Genomic DNA, 25,388 nt, shown 5'->3' with positions numbered 1-25,388 from the left:
GATGTGGTAGAGCATGAGTTACCAGGTAATGATTGTATGATTATATTTATGAGACATCTAAGCTAGTTTGCGTTAGCAATATCACAGAATTTATAGGATATAGCATGGTTCATATTCTTTAATATATCAGTGTGCATGTATGGAAAAAATATAATAATTAATTTTATTATTTGAATGTAATATATAAAATTCTCATGTCGCGGTGTTTGTAGTTAAACTCCTTCGAAACGGCTTGACCGATTCTCATGAAATTTTGAGTGCAACATCTATTTTTTAAGGATGGGCCACGCCAAATTTTTTTGACATTTTTATTGTAAATTTGTTTGAATATGAATCAGCATTAAAAAATACATACAACTTCAAATTTTCACCCATCTTCGATGAAGAGTTACGTTTGTATCGCGATTTCAATATCGGCAATACAATGTTTGCTGGGTCAGCTAGTAAATAAGTAAAATTTATATTATGCATCTCTTTTTTCTTGAGGCTCAGTTCCTCTGGGCGTTAATAGAAAATAGAATGGAGTAGTATTAGTAGTAGAGTCCCAGGCCCAAGGGTGTCTTATGAGATGACTAAAGGCATTTTGGTGTGAGAGTGTCACACCACAGCCCTATGATGACAGTACTGAGAGCCACATCTTGAAACACAGGACTTGTCTGTACCACACTCACTCAGAAAACAGAATTCGAGCAGCGGCCAAACAATTTGAGGACTGGAACCCATATGTCATATTTATAAAGGTTTTACTCCAGGAGGGTATCTTATTCTTCTCCAAAGAGAAGCACAAACTAGCACTCATACAGGTTACCTGACATTATGTGATCAGTGTTTCCCATACTCAATTGTAGTACCAGAGGATTTACAAGAGCATTTCTGATCTTGTGCATTATCAAACAAACACACATAATGTAAAAAATACATTGAAATGTGTCTTTGAATATGAATGTGAATATGCATGTTTGTGAGGATCAAATTGGATGCAGTGAGGAGTCTTAAAAATATTATATTTCATTAAGTAATTTCAGATTTGGCTCTGCCTAAAATACTTACTGATATGGACTGTCAAATGAAAATAATGGACATGGAAAACAATGTGTTTGTCAAACAAGAATGTAAAGACGAGATAGATGTGGTAGAGCATGAGTTACCAGGTAATGACTGTATGATTATATTTGTGACACATCTAAGCTAGTTTGCATTAACAATATTATAAGGGTTTATTGGACAGAATGTTGTGATATAGCATGGATCATATTCTTTTATAATTATAGTGTGCATGTATGGAAAAAACATAATAATTAATTTTTATTATTTAAATAAATAAGTATAATTTATATTATGCATCTGTTTTTTTCGAGGCTCAGTTCTCCTGGGCGTTAATAGAAATTAGAATAGAGTAGTATTAGTAATAGAGTCCCAGGCCCAAAGGTCTCTTACGAGATGACTAAAGGCATTTCGGAGTGAGAGTCACATCTTGAAACACAGGACTGGTCTGTACCAGACTCTGTCAGGAAACAGAACTCGAGCAGCGGCCTAACAATTTGAGGACTGGAACCCATATGTCATATATATCAAGGTTTTACTCCAGGAGGGTACCTTAATTCTCTAATATGTCAGTGTGCATCTATGGAAACATTATAATATTTATTTTTTAATATTTTTGGAAAAATATGTATGCATATATATTCTTTTGAAGCTCAGTTCTCCTGGGCGTTAATAGAAATTAGAGTTGAGTGGTATAATATAGAGTCTCAGGCCCACGGGTATCTTATGAGGTGACTAAAGGCTTTTCAGTGTGAGAGTGTGACGCCTCAGTCCTATGTCGACTGCACAAGGAGCTACATCTTAGGACACAAGACTTGTCTGTACCACGCTGACTTATGAAACAGAACTTGAGCAGTGGACTAGAACCCATATGTCGTATATACCCATATGTTTTACCCCAGGATGGTAGCAGCTCTGCCAGAGCCTGGGTATCCGAAACTGTTGTACTCAGAGAAGAGCACATGACTGCGTATTTTCGGTGTTAATGAGGCAACATTACTTTGGCCTATTCATGCTTCACTTAGACTTATGCAACCTGGGGATAATTTACTGTAACTTCTAACCACTCTTTGATGGAGCAGCAGGGCTTGGTATTTCGTATGGAGACGCAGATATCTCGGCCGAGCATATTTTTTTGTGACATATGGGTATGTGTTTGACAAGGAGGTGATTGCTGTCGCCTTCTGGTCTATTCTTAGTGTCTCAACAAAATCCGTCTATTCTGTGGCTGCACGTAAATGTCGAGGAACATATCTGCCACTATTGGTGTGTCTACTGGTCGCATAGTTATAATGCAGAGAGGGATCAGCTCATGGGCTGCGTTCAAACAGCAATTGACGACGCCGCATATAGCCCGTGCGAAATCTATATACATCGTCAAAATCGGCGAACAGCTTTGAAATTACCCTACTGGAATACGCAAGTTCTGGGCCTTGTAGAAAGCTGCTCTTGATAACTGCAACCAGACGGCACTACTGCCGCTGGAATGGTGAATGACACCCTGGCCCATTCTGCAAAAGAAAAAAGCCCATCTTCTGAGCACTTTATTCGTCTCCCGACTAGACTCTTAACCATGATAGAAAGACACCGCCGACCATCACACTGTGTCAGAGCTCTATGCCAGAAGTACAGTTCACACAGAAACCTGTTTGGCGTGCTCTGTTTTCCTGGGACGTAAGGAAGTCGAGCGGGCCGGATGGCATTTCTCTCACTCATCGCGCCGAGATCGTGTGTGCCTAAGCCGCTTGACGCTGCAGCTGGTGCTAACGCGTTTATTTCGTCACTCGTATATCAGTCACCCCTTGTCCATCCATTAAAAAAAAGGAGACTGTTGGGATCTGGGTTACTACTGGCCTATTGGTATTTATTGTCTCCCGTCTTTCCAAAAATCATGGCAAGCATTATTATCAACCAGCTGGTATATCTAGAGATTCATCTTTATGGGATAGCAAAAGGTGGGCGGCGGCCATCGAAAGCAGGCTAGTCTGGCAGTTAGCTTGGATATAGCAAAGGCTTACGATCGTATACAGAAGGCACTTCTGCATCATATGGGTTTCCCGATAATTTTTCTACTTCACTGGTCGCAACATTCAGGTCGATTTCGCCGGATATTGCTTGAGCCCGTAGCTTGTCAATGCTAGAGTTCTGCAAAGTTGTGTGGTAATCCCCTACACTGTTTTTTTGCATATCAATGATATTCCGAACGCCTAAAACAATATCTTGCTAGGTGAATGACATTGCTGGATGTGCCATATACACGGACCGGTGTAGGTCGGAAAACCATCGATCAGTGCTGGAAGAAACTTGTGTCTACTATTAAGTCCCCTCTTGAGAGGGTTGCGAAATGGGATGAAACCTTGTCTAATTTTACTTTATTTATTCAAAAATAAAATAATAATTTTACAACCTGAATCTTACTTAGAAGAAGCTGTGGAACACCATGCCTGAACTTGGCTGACATACAAACTAAAAAAAAAACTAAGAGAAAAACTAAATAAATTAAAAAGGTAAAAATATTAGGTATATTTACAGGTTGGACTGCGGATTGGCAGTTGGGTATAATGCCCCAAGAACAATCAGACTGTGATATATCAGTCAACCAGCTCTGTAGTGAACATCTCAAGGGAAACTTAGTGAGTTTGGAGAATCATAATGGTAAGATTATGCTGTATTATTACTAATAAACTTACGTTTTTAATAAAAAAAAAACCCTAAGTACAGGTTAATATTGATTCAATTTTGTAACCACCCTAATTAGTCCAAAAAGACATGGAAACTTTGCTGTATTTTATTTAGGCTTTTGGGTATCTTATACTTTCATGCTGGATAAGTTCAAGGCTACCTATGTTATAAAAATACAATTTAAGAACGTTCATAAATTAGAAAATCCTAATAAATTGACAAAAAAGATTCTTGAAAAAGCGAAGAAGCATATCTGCAATTCTAGTCTAAGAATACTCAATGAAGTTGCTATTAGACCAAACACAAATTAATCAAAATCTGCTAAGTTATAAAATTTTCCAAAAATATGTTGTAATATTTTTTTAAATATAACATTAATATATTTCATCTTACAGGTGAAGCATATATCAAGCATAATAAAAGTAAAAAAAAGATATTAATGCAACAATACAATCAATCTAATGATTTGATGAAAAATAATAGAAGACATACTGGTGAAAAGCCATATTATTGTAATGAATGTGGTAAAAGCTTCAATCGTTCAAGTGATTTGAAGAGACACAATAAAATACATACTGGTGAAAAGCCATATTCTTGTGAAGTATGTGGTAAGAGCTTCAATCAATCAGGTACGTTGAAGATACACAATAGAATACACACTGGTGAAAAACCATATTCTTGTAATGAATGTGGTAAGAGCTTCAATAAATCAGCTGATATGAAGATACACAAAAGGCTTCACACTGGTGAAAAGCCATATTCTTGTAAAGTATGTGGTAAGAGTTTCAATCAATTAGGTATGTTCAAGATTCACTATAGAATACACACTGGTGAAAAACCATATTCTTGTAATGAATGTGGTAAGAGCTTCAATCAATCAGCTGATTTAAAGATACACAAAAGGCTTCACACTGGTGAAAAGCCCTATTCTTGTAAAGAATGTGCTAAGAGCTTCAGTCAATTAGGTGCATTGAAGAGACACAATTTATTACATACTGGTGAAAAGCCATATTCTTGTAAAGTATGTGGTAAGAGCTTCAATCAATCAGGTGCGTTGAAGATACACAATAGAATACACACTGGTGAAAAGCCATATTCTTGTGATAAATGTGGTAAGAGCTACAAAAAATCAGGTGCGTTGAAGAGACACAATAAAAAACACACTGGTGAAAAGCCATATACCTGTAAAGTATGTGGTAAGAGCTTCAATCAATCAAGAGATTTGAAGATACATAATAGATTTCATACTGGTGAAAAGCCATATTCTTGTAAAGTATGTGGTAAGAGCTTCAACCAATCAGGTACATTGAAGATACACAATAGAATACACACTGGGGAAAAACCATACTCTTGTAAAGTATGTGGTAAGAGCTTCAATGGATCAAGTCCGTTGAATACACACAATAAGATACATACTGGTGAAAAGCCATATTTTTGTAAAGTATGTGGTAAGAGCTTCAATCAATCAGGTGCATTGAACAAACACAATAGAATACACTCTGGTGAAAAGCCATATTCTTGTAATGAATGTGGTAAGAGCTTCAATTGTTCAAGTGGATTGAAGGTACACAGTAGAATACACACTGGTGAAAAGCCATATACTTGTGATGAATGTGGTAAGAGCTTCAATAGTTCAAGTGCATTGAAGAGACACAATGGAATACACACTGGTGTAAAAGCTATTATCTTGTAATGATGTGGTAAGAGCTTCGATCATTCAAGAGATTTGAAGATACATAATGGATTTTATACTGGTGAAAAGCCATATTCTTGTGATGAATGTGAAAATGAATGTGGTAAGAGCTTCAATCACTGATTGATTGAAGCTCTTACCACATTGAAGAGACACAAAAGAGTACACACTGGTGAAAAGCATGCTTTTCGCGTGATGCAAAGTGCGATGAATATTGTAACAGCTTCAAACAATCAGGTGAGGATATGTTCTGTTTCGTCGAAAATTGCTGTATTTTAATAAGTTTAATTTAAATTTTATGTCTATATTCAACTTTAAATTGTTATTAAATTTTATATTATATTAGTAATTTAGTTAATATTTAGTAATAATAAGTATGTAATAGTTAATAATTGTCACAGCAGCAACTGTGAATGTTGTGTACATCTGATATTGTTACTCGCATCAGTAATGTAATTTCCTAGATAGTGTTGTATAATTGTTATATGTGTGTACTGTTGATGTATCATTAAGAATAAATAAATAAACTTGCATATCGACGGTGGAAAAGCAAAATTTACTAAGCGACATGAAGGTAACTTTACAGGAGAGCAAAAAGAAATTCGTGATTTCAGAAAATACTTGATGAAAAAATATCAGTTTATTGGATTAACTTGATTCCAACGACATATAAATACTAATAAGACCTTTTATTATCTTCATTGAACAGATGTACATAGTGTTTTGTTATAAACGAGTTAGTGTCGCTTAGTAAATTTTGAACAAAAATGAGAAACCGGAAAAAATTACCAACCGACAATAAACAAATGATTAAAAGCAGGGAATAAATCGTTTATACTTCTTTTTGTATTTTTTAAGTCCGGTAAAAAATCCTAAGTCTGAATCCAATGTTTTCATGATCTGGGTAAAATTGGTCAAACACCTTCAAATAAGCTGTTATCAACAGGATAAATTTAACCATGTGTTTGTCGATCTTCACTGAAATATTTTTATTTGGGGCTCGAAAAAAAATGATTACATAAAGCTTAAATTAAGACAAAATAAAGAAAACATTTAAAAATCGCTTCACTTTTATTTTGTAACATAAATAGAGTATTTCGTAATATGTAGTTTTAAGTTTTAACAAAACAATAGTAAAAAAAAATCCCTTTCTTAAATTCTTGGAAAGAATAAATGGAAATAAGACAAAATCACAATCTGTAAATGTTATTAAAAAAAAGACTAAACCTTAACCACTAAAATTCAAAATCAGAACTGAGTTTCGTTTTTACAGCCAGCCAAATTTTTCCAGCTTTTTCCTAAAATTACCTATATTGAGATCTAGATTTTATCGAAGATTTATAAATCAATAAGACTATGAGGTTTTAAATGAAATCTATGTACGTGTTACATGAAATAAATTAAAAAAAAACCGTACGTAAAACTATAGTATGTAAAGTAAACAGAACAATCACTAGAATTCTGAACTTCTTAAACCCTTTGTATTTTAAAGCTATCTATTACAAAGAAGTAAAATAATATAAAGATATCACTTAATTATAATCAAACTTAACTTACCATTACTAATTAAATACTCTAACAAGATTAGATACAATTATTTTTGTAATAAAAATATATGAAAAAATAGAAAACAAATCATTCTTCTCCCTTTAACATTTATTAAGCTATTGAATATATAAGAAATTAAGCTTTATCGTTATCAGAAATATCTTCAATATCAGATTTAGGCAAAGAGAGAAGAGAAGAGAATTTGGTAGACGAATATACTCATATTGAGTTGGAATAACATTGTCGTTACAAAGTTTGATTAAATAGTCATATTTTATTTTGGCTATTGGGAGATGAGAGCGATAACATGATGTCCTAAGCGGGGCTTTGGTTTTGGACTGATTTTCGATTTCACTCAAATTTACATATTTGTTCTTTGTGTACTTCACAGATATCTTTGAAGGCTGATTCTTTTTGAAGGTGGCAATTCTAATTTTACCTATTTTTCCTACAAGATTACCTTTAAAATATTTATCAGCTGTAGCTATAACCATTTATAAGTCTTCATAGCTGAGTTTTTCAACTTCATATGGAAAGGGCTCTTTCCTAGGAGTGGCAAACACAAAGTGTACTATGCGAGGGTCCATAGATGATATTTTTCTCTAAACTATTTTCGATTACTGCATTAACACAGTCAATGGGCATGTACTGTCAAGATTATTGCATATGTGTAAAGTGGAGTGTATCATTGCCAAAACCACCCTATTTCTATTTTGGCATGGGCAGCAGTCGCAATAAAAGAATAAGTGTTTTATTGTGCCTCTTTCGTCAACAGATTTTATATATTGGTGCAGGATACTGGCAATTTCATAGGCACCCCTATTTCCGTTGCTTTCGTCCCAATAAAAACAAAATACTTTTCGGGTACCGTTTTTTTGTTTTTTTATGGAATAGGAGGACAAACGAGCGTTCGGGTCACCTGTTGTTAAGTGATCACCGCCGCCCATACTCTCTTGCAACACCAGAGGAATCACAGGAGCGTTGGCGGCCTTTAAGGAAGGTGTACGCGCTTTTTTTTGAAGGTACCCATGTCTTATCGTCCCGGAAACACCGCACAAGTAAGTTAATTCCACAGCTTTGTAGTACTCCACGTACTACAAAGCTGTACACGTAGAAAGCTCCTTGTAAACCGCACTGTGGAGGACCGCCACACATCCAGATGGTGAGGGTGATATCCTAACTTGTGGCGTGTCGTGCGAAGGTGGAATTCGGCGGCAGGAATTAGGTAAAACAGCTCTTCGGAACACTCCCCGTGATAAATGCGGTAGAAGACACACAATGAAGCGACGTCTCTACGCAACGCCAAGTGATCCAGCCGTTCACAGAGTACTGGGTCCCCGACAATTCGCGCTGCTCTGCGTTGCACGTGGTCAAATGGATCGTGCTGATACTGGTGTGCGCCAGACCAGAGATGACAGCAATACTCCATGTGTGGCCGGACCTGCGCTTTGTACAGCGCTAGAATGTGGGCCGGCTTGAAGTATTGCCGTATGACGCCCAGTTTCTTTGAAGCCAATTTGGCTTTGCCCTCCAGATGGCCACGGAATTGGCAATCGCTCGAGATTTCGAGACCCAGTATTCCGATACTAGGCGAGGCTTTTAGGGAAGTGCCGCCACTTATATGTCCCAGCAGTAGCGTGTTCACGCGTTTTGTACACGATAGTAGCAGTTAGTTATAGTTTAATTCACATATTTTTCGAATCTCAAATTCCTGTCAAAAATGATCCCTAGATTCCGAGCCACACAACCCCGTTCTATAATTTAACTTCCAATTTTAATATGAAGACTAATTAAGACTTTTCTAATTTAGAAGACGTCCCCAGTAGCATGTTTTTCGTTTTCTCAGGGTTAAGAACGAACGCATTTCATTCTGACCATTCTGCTATACTGTTAAGATCGTTGTTGAATTGCTCTATAGCAAATGTTAATGATCTGGATGAAACGATATGTACAACTGAAGGTCATCAGATTACTTATGATGGCGGTGGTAAATTAGAACATCTACAGAGGGCAACGACGACTGAAGGTAGGAATAAAACCCGCCCTCCGGTCAACCTGCAGTCGTAAGTAACTCACAGAGCCTCAGCATAAAACGTTATAAACATGCATCACCACAACACAACTGGTTAGGACTTAGAGCTCACAGAACAATGTAAAACCAATATTGTGAATTGGTTTAGTTTTAAGTACTAAATATCGGTGAAAACTGGCCTCCTCTATCCTTTTCCTACTTTCCTTATCCGCGTTCCCCCCTCTTATATTTATATATTATACATATCTATATATTTAACTTAGTTTTAAGTGAGTTTTTAAGTTCTAGTCTTAGTCTTAACTTAGGTTAAGTGATAGCAAATTTTTTCCCAGTTTCCTGGATTTTCCTCCACAAACCATATGTATTAGTTTTAAGTATAATAAAGTTTTATCCCTCAACACGCAGATAGGGTTGTAGAAATAAGTTTTCTGAGACCTACATATTATGTAAGGCTAATTATTGTAAATTGCTATAATAAGTAATTTTGTACATATTTTATTAGCAAATACTGAAATTTGATTTTTTTTTCAATGGAGACCACTTCGTATTTTAATTTAAGTAATAAGCATTTTATTATTATTTTAAATTGTTTTATATTTATGTATTAAACACACTCTAAAAGTAATATATGTTATTTGCAATAGAAATTTTTATGTTTTTTTGTTTCAGTATTTTTATACAAATGATTTAAGTTTTCTTTAGTGTTAATTCCAACAATATTTGTTTTTATAACAATTCGACACGTCCAAAATCAAATTTTGGCGAGACAACACGTTCTGAGGATGCCTCGTGTAGAGGCGAAACACGTGTCGAATTGTTATAAAAACAAATATTGGCGGAATTGACACTACTTAAAGAAAACTTAAATCATTTGTATAATTATGGTATTCCGCAAAGTAACGCCTAATTCAATAAATTTTCATTATTTTTGGCAAGACTAGGTAGTTTTGAAAACACGGCGCAAGGTTAATTTCATTTATCATTAAAACCCAACTGTATGGTTATTGTGGGTTATCACTAAGAGATAGACATATACCTACCATCGCGCACTTTTTCGTCGAACAACAATGTGTTCATTTACGACATCACTTTAGATAACTCTAAAATGAGACGTGCATGGCCCGTGTATACGGCATCACCAGTGCTGTCATCTGCATAGCAATGAATGTTGGAGGTGTCTAACGTATCATTGATATGCAGAAGAAACAGCGTAGGAGATAGCACACAGCCTTGGGGCACTCCAGCATTCACGGGCTTCGGTTTCGAGCAATGTCCGTCGACAACGACCTGTATGCTGCGCCCAGTGAGGAAGCTGGAGGTCCACTTACACAAGCTCCCGGGAAGCCCAAATGATGGAAGTTTAGAGAGGAGCGCCTTATGCCATACACGATCAAAGGCCTTCGCTATATCCAGGCTAACTGCCAGGCCTTCCCCCTTGCTTTCAATAGCCGCAGCCCATCTATGTGTTAGGTATACCAGAAGATCACCTGCCGACCGACCATGGCGAAACCCGTATTGTCGGTCGTTGATCAACGGGTGACCCTCTAGGTATACCAAGAGCTGACGGCTAATTATGCTCTCCATGATTTTGGAGAGCAGGGAGGTAATAGCAATAGGCCTGTAGTTTACCGGATCCGAACTGTCTCCTTTTTTTTGGATCGGATGGACAAGGGCTGACTTCCATGAGTCAGGGACTACGCCTTTGGAATAAGAGTGCCGGAATAAACGCGTTAGCACCGGCGTCAACTCAGGGGCACACGTTCTAAGCACGATTGGAGAAATGCCATCCGGCCCGCTCGACTTCCTGACGTCCAACGAAAACAGAGCTCGCCTAACAGTTTTCTGTCTGAAATGTACTTCAGGCATAGAGCTCTGACACCGCGGGATGGTCGGCGGTGTTTTTCCGTTGTCGTCAAGAGTCGAGTTGGAGGCGAAAAGAGCGCACAGGAGATCGGCTTTCTCTTTTGCCGTATGGGCCAGAGTGTCATTCCTCATGTGCAACGGCGGCATGGACGGCTGGCTGAAGTTACCAAGAGCAGCTTTCGACAACGACCAGAACTTGCGTGTTCCGGTCGGGTAACTGGAAAGCTGCTCGCCGATTTTGACGACGTGTTTCGACTTTGCACGGGCGATTTGCCGCTTAAAAAATCTGGAAGCACGGTTGTATTTCCTCTTTAGAACTATGCAGTTCGGATCCTTTGTGCCCAGCGCCGCAACCCAAGTTCGATACGCCTGTTTTTTGCAGTCAGATGCTGCTTTAACTGACGCATCGAACCAGGGCTGTGATCTGCCACCGATCGGTACTACAGAGCTTGGTATAAAAATATCCATGCCCTGTAGTATCACATCGGCTACTGCAACGGCGCAGGCACTAGGATCATCCGAAGGGAAACAAACCCTGCTCCAAGGGTAGGATGCAAAAAAGGAACGCATCCTATCCCAATCTGCTGACTTGTAGTGCCAAACGCGGCGGGTCGCTGGTGGTCTGCGACGTGGGCGTCGTATAGGCACTACACTCCTGACCAGGCAATGGTCGGACGTTCCGAGAGGGGCGTCGACAATGACCTGGTAACCATCGGGATGTGTAGTCAGCAGAAGAATCCCTTCAAGCAATAGGGCGCAGTTTGTTGAAGTAATGAATAATGACAGCACACTCTCAGTTCCAAATCTATCTCCTGTAATCAGAGGAGTTCCTCAAGGATCCATTCTGGACCCCTGTTGTTTGCAATTTACACAGCAGACATTACATTAATCATTAATCATTGCTTGTACCATCTTTATGCTGATGATACGCAACTGTACATCTCTTTTAGTGACTTAGACACAGCGAGAGCTGAATCCAAACTTAATTCAGACATAGAACAAATTCATATGTGGTCAAAAAGGAACTATTTAGTACTACATCCTGGCAAGCCTCAATGTATAGTATTGGGTTCTAAAAGTGTTGTTGCTAAAATAAACTCGCTCAATCCTTTAAAAAGATTAATATAGTTGAAAAGGTACGAGAAGCTCGGATTGTGGGAGTTGTTTTTGATACCACACTGCACTTCGAGACTCACATCCTTAACGCTGTCCGTAATAGCTTATATCGCCTAAAGTTGATTTCTAAAATAAGACTCTATATTAGTATACAGCTTAAAGCAAGAATGCGTTTGTGCGAATCACTTGTCCTGTCAAGATTAAATTATGCTGACACGGTGTATGCACCTCGTCCCATTAGTAGGACTAAAAAGATTATTCAACGTGTTCAAAACGCCTGTGCTAGGTTTTGCTTAAATATTTCACCACGATCACACGTCACTTCTTCCATGAATGAAGTAAATCTCTTGAAGATGGAAGCACGTAGAAAGCTACATCTTGCCACGTTACTTTTTGGGGTACTCAAGCACGGAATTCCAGAATACCTGCGTAGGAAACTAATGTGGTTTGCTGATAAGTCAGCATGCATTACACGAAATTCTCACCTCTGTCTATCTGCATCAAGGCCTAGAACTGCGGCATTTAAGGAAAGCTTTAAATTTGGAATTACTAAGTGCTGGAACGATCTACCACCTCCTCTTAAATCGTCAATATCTCTTGGAACTTTTAAAACTAAATTAAAAATATCTTCTTATACAACAAAAAATTGCAAGTTAAGATTAATTACGTATTCATTTTATGTTATTCCTATCGTTTCAGCACTTAAGCCGCATATTATCTTGCACTTATGAATTTTTTGTGATTGCTTGATAATACCGTTATACCTCTTCTCATGTTTTTTGTGTTATTTCATGTTTTCTGATATTGTTAGTCGTTTTTTTACATCTGCGTATTTTATATTATAATATACAGTAATAGATAAATACCTCATTGTCCGTGACTTCACTTGTTAAGGCTCCCACTGAAAACCAGCGATGCAGCATGATGCTGAGTGGACGACCTATATTTGGTCACATGTGACACTAAATTTAGTTTACATTCTTGTTTTTTTTACTTATCAGTGTAATTATGTAGATTAATTTAATTAGTATTAAGGTTTATTGTAGTGTTAGTAGTTTATTTTGTCACTACACCACAATGAATGTAGTGTAGTGACAAAATAAAAAAATCTTTCTTTCTTTCTTTTCTATATCAAAAGGTTCTCGCTAAGCGATTTGGATATTTAGTTCAAAGATCAGATACAGATGCCTCTGTCTGCAGCCCAGCCACCGATAGCACTCCGGTGGCACTCCAACGTGTTTGAAATTGTACTAAAATAATGGTGGCAAACGCTGTCTCGCTCTAACATATCGTTGCCTTGGAAGAATACTGTTTCAACTCGAAAATGCTATTTTTTTCAAGGGAGCTACACTGGCCTGCAAAAGTAAGTATCACACTTTTCAAATTAAATTTTTTTCTTAACTATAGAAGGTAGACATTTAAGATTAAAAACGTTTTGTTGCAAATTTTATAGGCTTTAATTCTTAGAAGCTAAATTATACAGTAGAAACATTTTTAACTTAAAAAAGATAAAACAATGAAAAACGACATTTTTATTTTAGTATAAAAAAATTCAACTACAATGTAACGGGTGGTTTTTTAAGAGGTATAGGATTTGATTTTCAAAAAAAAACACAAAAAAATTTAAAAAATTTGGATAAATCTTTATTGGAATCGATAGAACGGTCAATATAATTTAATGTTTGAAGATGATTTCATGCAAATGCTGGCCGCGGCTCCGGTTTAGATGGCCCATTCGCAAGGCCCAATTTCGGCACACTCTCTTTAACATATCAGCCGGTATATCACGAATAAATGCTTCAATATTGGCTCCCAGTGCGTCAATCGTTGCTGGTTTATCCCTGTAGACATGAGCCTTAACATGGCCTCACAAGAAATAGTCCAAAGGCGTTAGATCACACGATCTAGGCGGCCAATTTATGGGCCCAAAACGTGAGATAAACTGTTCACCGAAGGCGGCGCTCAATTGGGCCATTGTTTCGCGTGCCATGTGGCACCGTAGCTCTTGCAATGCTTCTGGCTGGTCTTCACTTATTGACATATCCATTCAACCAGAAATGAGCTTCGTCGCTGAACACAATTTTTCGATAAAAAAGTTGATCTCCTCCAACTTTGCCAATGCCCATTCACCAAATGTTAGACGTTGTGGGAGGTCGTGTGGCATCAATTCTTGCACCAGCTGTATCTTGTAAGGATTTACACCCAAATCCTTTCGCAAAATTTTCCACGTAGTGGAGTAACAGAGGCCCAATTGCTGCGAACGGCGGTAAATCGACATTTCACGGTCATCACTAACACTGGCGGATACAGCCGCAATATTTTCTTCGGTCCTCACTCTACGTATGCGTGTTCGTGGTTTAATGTCCAATAATGTAAACTGGGTTCGAAATTTAGTCACAAGCTTCCGAATAGCTGCCTCAGTAGGCCGACCAAACTGCACATAAATTGGAAGAAGTGCGCGATGCACTCTCTTAACCGAGCATGCATTTTGATAGTAAAATTCAATAATTTGCAAGCGTTGTTCGTTCGTAAGTCGATTCATGGACTTAATAATGAAATTATAGACCAAACTGAACAAGTTTGACAATGACACAAGACACGATTCACGCGTGATCTGTCAAAAACAGTGTTGCCAAAAAGATACTAGCAAAAAAATCACCCGTTATTACATGTTATTTAATTTTTAATAACTGGAATTGCCTCCTCGAGCTCTGATTACAGCTTCGAGCCGGTTTGGCATACTGAACAATAGGTTTCGGAGCCGATGTTGGGGAATATTCTTCCATTCTTCTACCAGGGCCTGCTTAAGTGCCCTTAGGGTAGTAGGTGGTGGTCTGCGATTTCTGACTAGCCTCCCAAGCTCATCCCAGGCGTGTTCAATCGGGTTGAGATCAGGACTTCTTAATGGCCAAGCTATCACGCTGATACCGACCTCCTGAATATATTCTTGTACGATATGAGCCGTGTGTGGCCGGGCATTATCATGCATCAGCATGGATCCATCACCCATATTTGCTAAATACGGCCCTGCATACTCATTGAGAATCTCTTGAGCATATCTTTGCCCAGTGAGGGTGCCATTTTCTATGGCTACTAGCTCTGTGCGACCTTCTGAAGATATGCCAGCGCATACATGTACACTGCCTCCACCGTATTGGACTCTTTCTGAGATGCAGGCTTGAAGGTATTGCTCAGCAGGTCGCCTGTAAGCACTTTGCCTTCCATCAGAAGTGTAAAGGGAGAATCGAGACTCATCTGCAAACAAAATTCTTGACCATTCTTCTTCATCCCACTGCATGGGCGTATCGCAGTCTCGCTACTCGATGTTGTTTCTCGAGTTTTGGGCCACTCGCTGGTCTTCGGGGTTTCAAATTTGCTTCAGCAAGTCTTCTTCTCACTGTACTGTCACTAATGTAGTCCCTCCGTGTCTGACGTAGCTGTTGCTGGACTACAACTGCATTTTGGTGGCGATTTCTTAATACAGTGGAAATAATATAACGATCTTCTCGGGCACTGGTTCACCTGGGTCTGCCATTACAAGGTCTCCTCAGATGGTGTCCAGTCTCTTCGTAACTTCGCTTTACCTTCTGGACCGTTCGTACCGTCACACCTACCATTCTTGCAGTGCGCCGCATACTGATGCCTAGTTCCAGAAAAGCCATGATCCTAGCACATTCTTCAACTGAAAGAGGCATGATAAATAAATGTTATGTGCTTTTTAGCATAAATTTTTAAAACAAGACCCATCGATCTTGAAAAAAATTTAAAACAGAAAGAAAAATGTGAATGGTAAAATTGTAATTCGGAAACGTCCACTTTGAAAAAGGAATGGTTTTGTTTTTAAAGTTTTTTTTCAGCCAATTCTTAAAAGAAGGTTACCGACTATAAAGTTTTTATGTACAAAATTAATTTCTCTTTGGAGTCCTTTTTATTTCGAAAGTATATCTTGTGAACTTAAAACGTTATCCCAATTTTAAAAGTGTGATACTTACTTTTGAAGGCTAGTGTATTTCAATTTTTCTGTTAGTTCAAACTGTTGTAATTGTTCACCTATTGTATTTTTATTTAATAAGAAAAATTATTATTATATTTACTTAAGAAACCCGTGTTAAGATGTAATCACTTAGGTGAAATACATAAAAAAATAAAAGAACTTCGACTTATACTTCAGAACATCTTTAGTAATTTTATGACGTATGCTGACTCAATTTCGTAGATACTTAAAAAGCAATATTATATCTTTTTTATCATCAACAATGTTTTTTGCAATATCTCCGCATGGACATTACAATTTTCTATTAAATTTTGTCACATTTTGGATTAAGAGTCACATATAAGTCATAAGGCGAATTCGGCCACTTCTAAACATAAAAAGTTATGTAACTAAACCTAGAATTAGGATACACAACGTCATATTAAGTCTTATTGCAGATATACCTACAAAAAAAGTTACGAATAAACAATAAAATTTGGATTTCAATTATAGTTCTAGGATTCTACTTTGATATAGAATCTTACGAAGTACCACTTTTCGAAAAAGTAATAAGAAAATCAACACGCTCATTGATATACTTTTACGTTTATGTCTGATTCTTGTAGTAGGTACGTACTAATATTATAATTATACTTTAGTTAACCTGAGCCTTATACAGTATGGTTTGCAAATATATGAAATAAATGAAAATACAAGTCATACTGGTCCTCAGAAGTATAGTAAAATTAATAATTACATTAAAATCCCTAAAGTATAAAAGTGTAATTTTCAAAGAAACTAAATATCAAAATGGAATAAAAAAACAGTCTGTTTAGTCTACGTACATTGACCCCGAGGAGCGACAAATTAGCTCACGGCGGCGAATTGGCTGTTACTTCTCTTCTCGTAAACAAGCTCTTAACAATAACATAATTATTTGCCAAGAAATGAAAATTGATTTAAACATTTCACTTGAACTTTAAAAAAGTTAAATTAAAAAATACAGTCAATCACTTGAAACAATCGCGGTCTGCGTAAGGCACTCGCTTGGACACTCCAGACATCGGAAACACATTCTGAAAACTTGCGTTAAACTGAATCAACAAATTACAAATACTTAAATAAAATGGCGAAAATAAGTAAAGGCGTCAATACTACTTTATGTACAATTACTTACCAACAACCTAAACAAGACAGAACTAGTACTTTTGTGTTATTCGAATGTTTTATTATTTAATAATTTAATGAATGGAAAAGCTTTGTAATAAAATAGTTTATTTTTGTAAGTTCAGTACTTACGAAACCACTGTTCTCTGAGTGATTTCTTACTGAGTGATAACTTAAACAGCTTATTGTTTATCGATTACAACTTACTTTAAAGAAAGGTAAATAAAATTATTGATAAAAGATGTTCTTACCCTACGCCGTACGAAGTTCGACCTTGCCTTTGAATAGCGCCGCCGTCAAAGAGATACCGCTCAAACCAATTGGTCGTCGTCGTACTCAGTACGGTCCGGACGGTAATAGTAATAATTTTGTGCGATTGACAATGCGACATACCCGTCGTAACCCGAAGCCCCTGAACGCTAGAGTGCCCCAAGGCTGTTCGCTATCATCCACACTATTTCTACTGCATATCAATGATATGTTGGACATCTCCAATATACCTTTCTATGCAGACGACAGCACTGGTGATACCGTATACACGGGCCATGCAGATCTCTCGGGAAATCGACAATCAGTCCTGGGAGAATTTTGTGTCTTCTATCGAGTCCTCTCTTGTAAAGGTCTTGTAAAAATCCCCAGAAGTCTCAAGTTTGCGCATTTACCACTAAAAAACCATTTGTCGCATCACCGCTCTTCGACAACACCCTTAAAGCCTCGTCTAGTATCGGAATACTGGGTCTCGAAATCCCGAGCGATTGCCAGAACGGTGGCCATCTGGAGGGCAAAGCCAAATTGGCATCGAAGAAGCTCGGCGTCATCAATAGAACAAGGCAATACTTCAAGCCGGCCCACATTCTAGCGCCCTACAAAGCGCAGATCTGGCCATCAAGTATTGCTGTCAGCTCAGATCTGGCGCACCCCAGTATTACAAAGGTTTCATTGAATAGTGAGTAACATTTAGGCATATTGTTTTTTGAGAGCAGTCCTTTTTTATTATTCTTGTACAAGATTTTGTCAGTGTAATATTATTCTGAATTATGTAAACTGAGACTAAACTTCCATGGCATATATTATTACACTCATATATTATTGACTCAACAAAAGAAAAAAAAACTTGACAAGGCTGAATCGCTTATCGCGCGGAGCCAATAAACCAAGAAGAAGAATTCCCCAATTTTTTATTGATTTTATAGCTTTCTACGAATATCTTCCATTTATAGATATAAAAATAAGCAATATTGACGATGGAGGTCTATAAACACATAATATGTTGTAAAGTGGGGATTCTGCACATGCAACTTCACATACACGCTTGAAAGGTAGGAGATATCTCTTCATTCTTTGAATTTAGTATTGTCTCTTGCTCATATTGTGTAGCTTATTTTATTAATAAAACCAAAAACAGGCATCATCCAGGATCCAGGTACTGTATTTATGAAAAGTGTAATGAATCAACTCTTGAGACATTCTTCAAACTCTGAATCACACTACCACTTCACATATTGTATTCTGTTCTTTATATTGTGGCTTTTGTGGAAAGGTCACCACGATTGAGAAAATGTAAAAAAAATACACACAAATATAATTAAAAACTCTTATGTCAGTGTTAATAGTGTTAACTTAAAGCTTTATCATATTTTTCCTTATATATCATTTCCTTATATTGTATAGGGAAGAATGCATTAAAAGACATTTAAATAATATATGGTCGAAATTTCCCTAATCTTTGCCACAGTCACACAGAGTGTGATCCCTAATTCTAAGTTTTATCAGAAATACTGGAGTGTAGGCATTGTTTAGATGTAAGTGGCAAATTGTTGAAGTAACTGGTGTATTGGTATTCATGAATTTCGGGAATCAAGGCTTTCATGGGGTAACTGGCTGAAGATCTCCGTAATATTCGACCAACTATCATGCATCATGGATTTCAGATTAGTGCTTATATTTGTTAGTATTGGAGGGATCCAATTTTTAAGCTGACAGCACAACCACCTGCACTTGATAACCGAAAGACCTGGTATCCATGCCTAAATGATATTAATGAACAAATTTTATGGCACTCACGTAATAACTCTCTTATCTATAACATATAAATATAATTGGAGTGTCTGTTTGTAATATTAAAATAACCGTTTTTTAGTACATGTATATGAATATATATACACCAAAATAACATTTTTTAAAATTTTTGTCTGTCTGTCTGTTTGTTCTGGCTTATATCTGAAATGGCTGGACAGATATTGACGGGACTTTTATTGGCAGGTAGCTGATGTAATAAGGAGTAACTTAGGTTTATTTTAGAATAATAAAGTAATGTTGTAATGTCCAAGAAACATTCTAACTCTAAAAATAATTTATGTGGCAAAATAATGATTGGGTCAGCTAGTTTTAAATATAATAGGAAAACTCTGTTTTGAACACAATGGTTTTGAGAGAATTGCTTGGAGGCAACTTTTAGAATCTGAAAGTGTAATGGAGTCATTCAAACTGTGGGACTTGATGTATTCAATGGCCTCTAAGTTAGCAATAATTGATTCCCCTATATGTGACAGATGGGTTACTATGGGATAACTTAACATAATTCTAGTAGAGGGAATCCATACTGCTACTTGAACAGGACTGCTGGGGACTTTAGATGCATTTAAGTAAAAAATTTTATGCCACTTTTGGAAATTTGAGTGTAAAATGTTGGATAAAGGATTTTTTTGCTTCTATTGTATTCTTGTCAACACCCAAATATCAAATTATGGAGAGTTGAAATGTTAGTGCATCGAAGGTATTGAGAAAAAGGTAATTTGGAAGTTTCAAATTCAAATTCAAATATTTTTATTCAAAATAGGATGTGGAATCACTACCACAAAGTCAAAAAAAAGTACCACCCATTCCAAAATGAATGCCTCAGGACTGAGAAGAATGGGCGCAACAAACTCAGCGGGCTTTTTTTTTCATCAAAAATATGTTTTACAATTAAAGTAACATTTACAAATATTGTACAATTAAACTTATTATTTAATAGCCTGAGGGCGGTTGTCCATTCCCAATCTGTGGTATCATTAAGAAAGTTATTTATGTTATAGTAACCTTTACCACACAAACATTTTTTAACAATTCTTTTGAATAATGTAATAATTTTGTTTTGAAAATTTTCTGGGATCTTGTTGTAAAAGCATATACATCGCCCCACAAAAGACTTACTAACTCGACTTAGCCGAGTAGTAGGTATCATCAGTTTATGTCTGTTCCTGGTGTTAACATTATGGTTATGACAGTTTCTGGCAAATTCACTTATGTGCCTATGAACATACATTACATTATCAAGAATATATTGAGAAGCAACAGTCACCATGTTAATTTCTTTGAACTTTGCTCTCAATTATTCTCTAGGACCCAGATTATAAATAGCGCGTTTGAAAGAGACAGAAAAGAAGAGTCATTAGAAACATACAATTTTTTTTTATTTTGGCAGCAAACAGTCATGTACTTAAAAAAAAATCTTATTCTAATTCTTAATAGATAAGGACCTTTAGTGCATTTGCTTGAAATTCAGCTATTTTGAAAAGTAATTTATTACCGAGTTACTTCCACTCTGACTTAGGAGGGAGATAAGAGGATGGGCATAAGCATGTTGCATATGAAACGGGATAGCATCTCCGATATGCTCAGCTGCTTGAGTTTACTCCTGAGCACAGAGACTAAGAAATCTCCCAAAAGATAATCTTTTTTATGGAGTGCTAATGTTTGTTAGTTGTGAGGATACTTAGACTTTCTAAGGAACTCTTGCCTTTTCTGAACCCATATTGAGAATTAGATAGAAGGTTGATATTTTCTACAAACCACTCCAGTCTGTGTTTAACCATGTGTTCAGAAATCTTTGCAAGAGCTGAAGTTAGGGTGATCGGTCTATAACTCGGAGCTTCAGATGGATTCTGGCCAGTGGCCTGGCTGGCTGGATGAAATAACCACTGGATTTTTATCAAGGTATAGGAATTATACCAAAATCAAAAAGGTTATTAATGGGATCTAAGTATTGTCTTATTTGAAGAATTTTTTTGAAAAGAATATAGTATGTCATCTGCCCCAGGAGCAGAGTCATCTAAACCATCCATAGCCAGAAGAAGTTCAGGGATAGAAAAAGGGCAGTCAAGACTGTGGGGTAGAGAGAAAAAAGGGGGGGGGGGGCAAATGTAGTCATAATCTGGAAGTGAAGCGAGGGGGGACATCCTATTGTCCTCCATGGTAGCAGGAAAAGAGCCAACTAGATGGATCAACACCTAAATTATGCTCTACAGAACTAAATGCCTCTATATTATGTTCTAATTTGTTTCCAAACTACTAAAGAAGGGGTTTTGGGGGACAGGTTTTTTCAGAAATTGAACCAACCTTGCATTTTCTTTCTTGCAAATTAATTTGTAGCCTTTGTAGCCATTTTTTCTATATTCGCTAAAGTTAACCAATCACATATGTCTTATGTACGCTTTTTAAGGCAATTTCCTTTTTTCTGCCTCTGTTCATTAAGCATCCCACCAAGGAGTAGAAATTATTTAAGGGATGGGGAAAAGTTTTGCAAAGGATAGTTCTTTCAGGCATATGTTTTATGATAGGGAAATTCATGCGACGACATCCATATTGCTAAAATCATAATTTTGTGCGGCGGCCATCATGGATTTGAAAAATGATCACAAAATCGTTCTCAGCACCCTCGAGATCCTCTGATACTATACCCATAATGTAGTTATCATACTTTTGAGCGGCGGCCATCTTGGATTTGAAAAATGATCAGAAAATCGTTCTCTGCACCCTCGAGAACCTCGGACACGATATCCATATTGCTGAAAACATAATTGTTTGCGGCAGCCCTCTTGGATTTCAAAATTGATCACAGAGTTGTTCTCTGCACCCTCGAGAACCTCGGACACGATTTCCATATTGCTAAAATAATTTTATGCGGCGGCCATCTTGGATTTGAAAAATGATCACCAAATCGTTCTCTGCACCCTCTAGAACCTCGGGTACGATATCAATATTGCTGAAATCATAATTTTGTGCGGCGGCCATCTTGGATTTGAGAAAAATGATCACAAAATCGTTCTCAGCACCCTCGAGAACCTCGGATACGATGTTCTCACAGAGGCCTGACAAGGTGTGCATAAGGACAGTTCAACAGCACTTTTGGGTTTTTGTAGAGGTGATGTTGCGGGTTGGTGAACCATTATTGAGGATACATTGACTAGTTTCATCAAAAACGTCAAGAAAGGAAAGAGATTTAGCTCTTCCCTTTCTTTAATCATTGATACTGGAACCCTATGAGGTGTGATGAGTGTTAAAAGTCTCCCATTAAGATAATAGGAGCAGGGATAGAAGATATTAAAAGGAGTAATCTGTGATCATGCTTGAGTGAGGATGATGGATATAAATTGAAACCAGAGATATGTTCATAACCTTTGCCACTACAGAACTAACAATATTTATACCAGGATGTGGATAAGGAAGGAGGATAGGGGAAAAGGGGATTGGTGCGCCATATAAATCACTGTAATGTAGTTCCATTGAATAGGCAATGTTAGTTCAGATTTGTTTTAAAATAGAGCAAACGATGTCAAGAATGTTTTAAACCTTTTGGCTTCATTATTGAACATTTTACTCTGGGTTAGAATGATTACTTACAAAACACTCAACAAATGATATTTTTATTTAAATCACAGAATCCTGTGTTCTGATGTTTGTAAATTTCTTGGAGCAATTTTGCATTTTCTTATTTCTCAGTTCAGTCTGCTTTTTAATCAGTTGGTTCCCTATTCCTGTACTTACATGAGTACATAAGTTTCCTGCTTTTCCCTCAAGCCGCAGCAGTTGGGGTAAAGGTAATAAGGGTTAAGGTAAGGGTGATAGGGTGTTTTTACTAAATTATTTTTGATATTAAGTAAAAAACTTGTTTTGTTTTAGGAATATAACAATAAATATTACTGCCTTAAAATTGTTTTAATTTCAAGCTGGTCATCAAAAATAAAATTTATTAACCGGACTATTTTAGTGTAATTTCACGATCAAGATGGATATTCAGAAATATATCAAACAGGAGGACGTGGAACAGGATATACAAGGTAATTTCTGAATCTTTTTAATATTGTATCTTTTCAGACCTTAAATTCAAATTCAAATATTTTTATTCAAAATAGGATGTGACATCACTTATTGAAAGTCAAATAAACAACCACCCATTCCAAAATGAATGCCTCAGGCCTGAGAAGAATGAGCAATATTGTACAAAGTAATATTGTACAATTAAACTTATTATTTAATAGCCTCAGGGTGGTCGCTCCATTTCCAATCTGTGGTATCATTAAGTAAGTCATTTATGTTATAGTAACCTTTACCACACAAACGTTTTTTTAACAATTCTTTTGAATAACGTAATACTTTTGTTTTGAACATTTTCTGGGAACTTGTTGTAAAAGCATATAAATCGCCCCACAAAAGACTTACTAACTCGACTTAGCCGAGTAGTAGGCATTATAAGCTTATTTCTGATCCTGGTGTTAACATTATGGTTATAACAATTTCTAGCAAATTCACTTATGTGCCTATGAACATACATTACATTATCAAGAATATATTGAGAATCAACAGTCAAGATGTTAATTTCTTTGAATTTGGCTCTCAATGATTCCTTAGGACCTAGGTTATAAATAACGCGAATAGCCCTTTTCTGTAGCACAAATATTGTATTAATATTTGCAGCATTGCCCCATAGCAATATACCATAGCACATAATACTATGGAAATAACTAAAGTATACTAGTAGCTCCGTATCTATGTCAGTTAATTGCCTACTTTAATCATTTTACCCGCGTATGCTGCAAAACTAGGTACGTTCGCGAATCCTTCAATATGGGGGCCCCATTTTTCAATCCAGAGTAATGCCAAGAAATATAGCAGATTCCACAGATTTTATTACCTATCTGTCAAAACACTTGCATCAACACTTTGGTACGGTAAATCTTATATATAAAATTCTCGTGTCACAATGTTCGTTCCCGTACTCCTCCGAAACGGCTTGACCGATTCTCATGAACTTTTGTGAGCATATTGAGTAGGTCTGAGAATCGGCCAACATCTATTTTTCATACCCCTAAATGTTAAGGGTGGTCCACACGATTTTTTTTTTATTTTTTTCTGACATTTCTTTTAAATTTATTTGATTATGAGTCAGCATTAAAAAATACATACAACTTCAAATTTTCACCCATCTACGATCAACAGTTACTTTTGTATGGCGATTTTAATATCGGCAATACAACGTTTGCTGGGTCAGCTAGTTATATATATTTACTTATTAAGAACATCCAGACAAATATTATTTCATGTAAACTAGCTGTTGTAATGCTATTGCAATCACTCTCGTATGTTATGAAATATCTTTAATAATTATAACTTACTATCTACATGATTCTCTCCAGTGAGTTTTTAAATTGCATACAAGATAAAAAAACTGTCTTCATATTTTAAGCCTAGTTACTTGTTTTAGGAAACAGAACGAAGAGTTAACGTTTTAATATTCGTAGTTCCTAACAATTTCATAAAATGATTTACTGTTAGGGTGGGTTGCGAGTGTCAGACTTGGTTGTTTTGTTTTTGGAAACAGAAAGTGAATATTTGTTTACATAGATTGGTGTGATTACAAGGCACACAAAAGTTGACATTAATGGTTAACATTTTATAATTCCTAGTTGCTAACAATTTCATAAAATCATTTACTGTTAGGGAGGGTGGGTTGCGAGTGTCAGACTTGGTTGTTTTGTTTTTAGAAACAGAAAGTGAATATTTGTTTACATAGATTGGTGTGATTACAAGGCACACAAAAGTTGACATTAATGGTTAACATTTTATAATTCCTAGTTCCTAACAATATCATAAAATGGTTTTATTCTTAGGGTGGGTTGCGAGTGTCAGACTTGGTGGTTACAAGAATACTTTTTCAAGTATTAAAACGCGTATAATTGAATTTTTAAATGAGAAGTTATCTTTTTATGTTTTATTTTCGTTGTCTGACGTTTTAGAAAATAATCAGTAATACTATAATCAAATATGCAACACTCGTATATAGTTCGAGTACAATATGTGCGTTTCACTAAAATAGCCACCTATAACTGACTGACTCTACCTAACCACTCGGCTATACAGGTCGTATAGCCGAGTGGTTAGCGATCCTACATACTAAGCTAGAGGTCCCGGGTTCGAATCCCGGTAGGTGCAAGCATTTATGAATATGG

General features: G+C 36.7%; 1 protein-coding gene across 1 annotated transcript; it reads left to right on the top strand.

The window, feature by feature from the left end:
• Positions 1 to 4,164: 4,164 nt before the first annotated feature.
• On the top strand, positions 4,165 to 6,260 carry LOC126974537 (zinc finger protein 595-like). Its single transcript, XM_050822059.1, has one exon. It carries the CDS (start codon positions 4,166 to 4,168, stop codon positions 5,417 to 5,419), a length of 1,254 nt encoding a protein of 417 aa, XP_050678016.1. The 5' UTR covers position 4,165; the 3' UTR covers positions 5,420 to 6,260.
• The last annotated feature ends 19,128 nt before the right edge of the window (positions 6,261 to 25,388 follow it).

Source organism: Leptidea sinapis, chromosome 2 (assembly GCF_905404315.1).
Source record: "Leptidea sinapis chromosome 2, ilLepSina1.1, whole genome shotgun sequence".
In the NCBI taxonomy this organism is placed as follows: Eukaryota; Metazoa; Arthropoda; class Insecta; order Lepidoptera; family Pieridae; genus Leptidea; species Leptidea sinapis.
The sequence above is the reverse complement of the archived record's forward strand: the minus strand, read 5'-3'. Positions and strand labels throughout refer to the sequence as shown.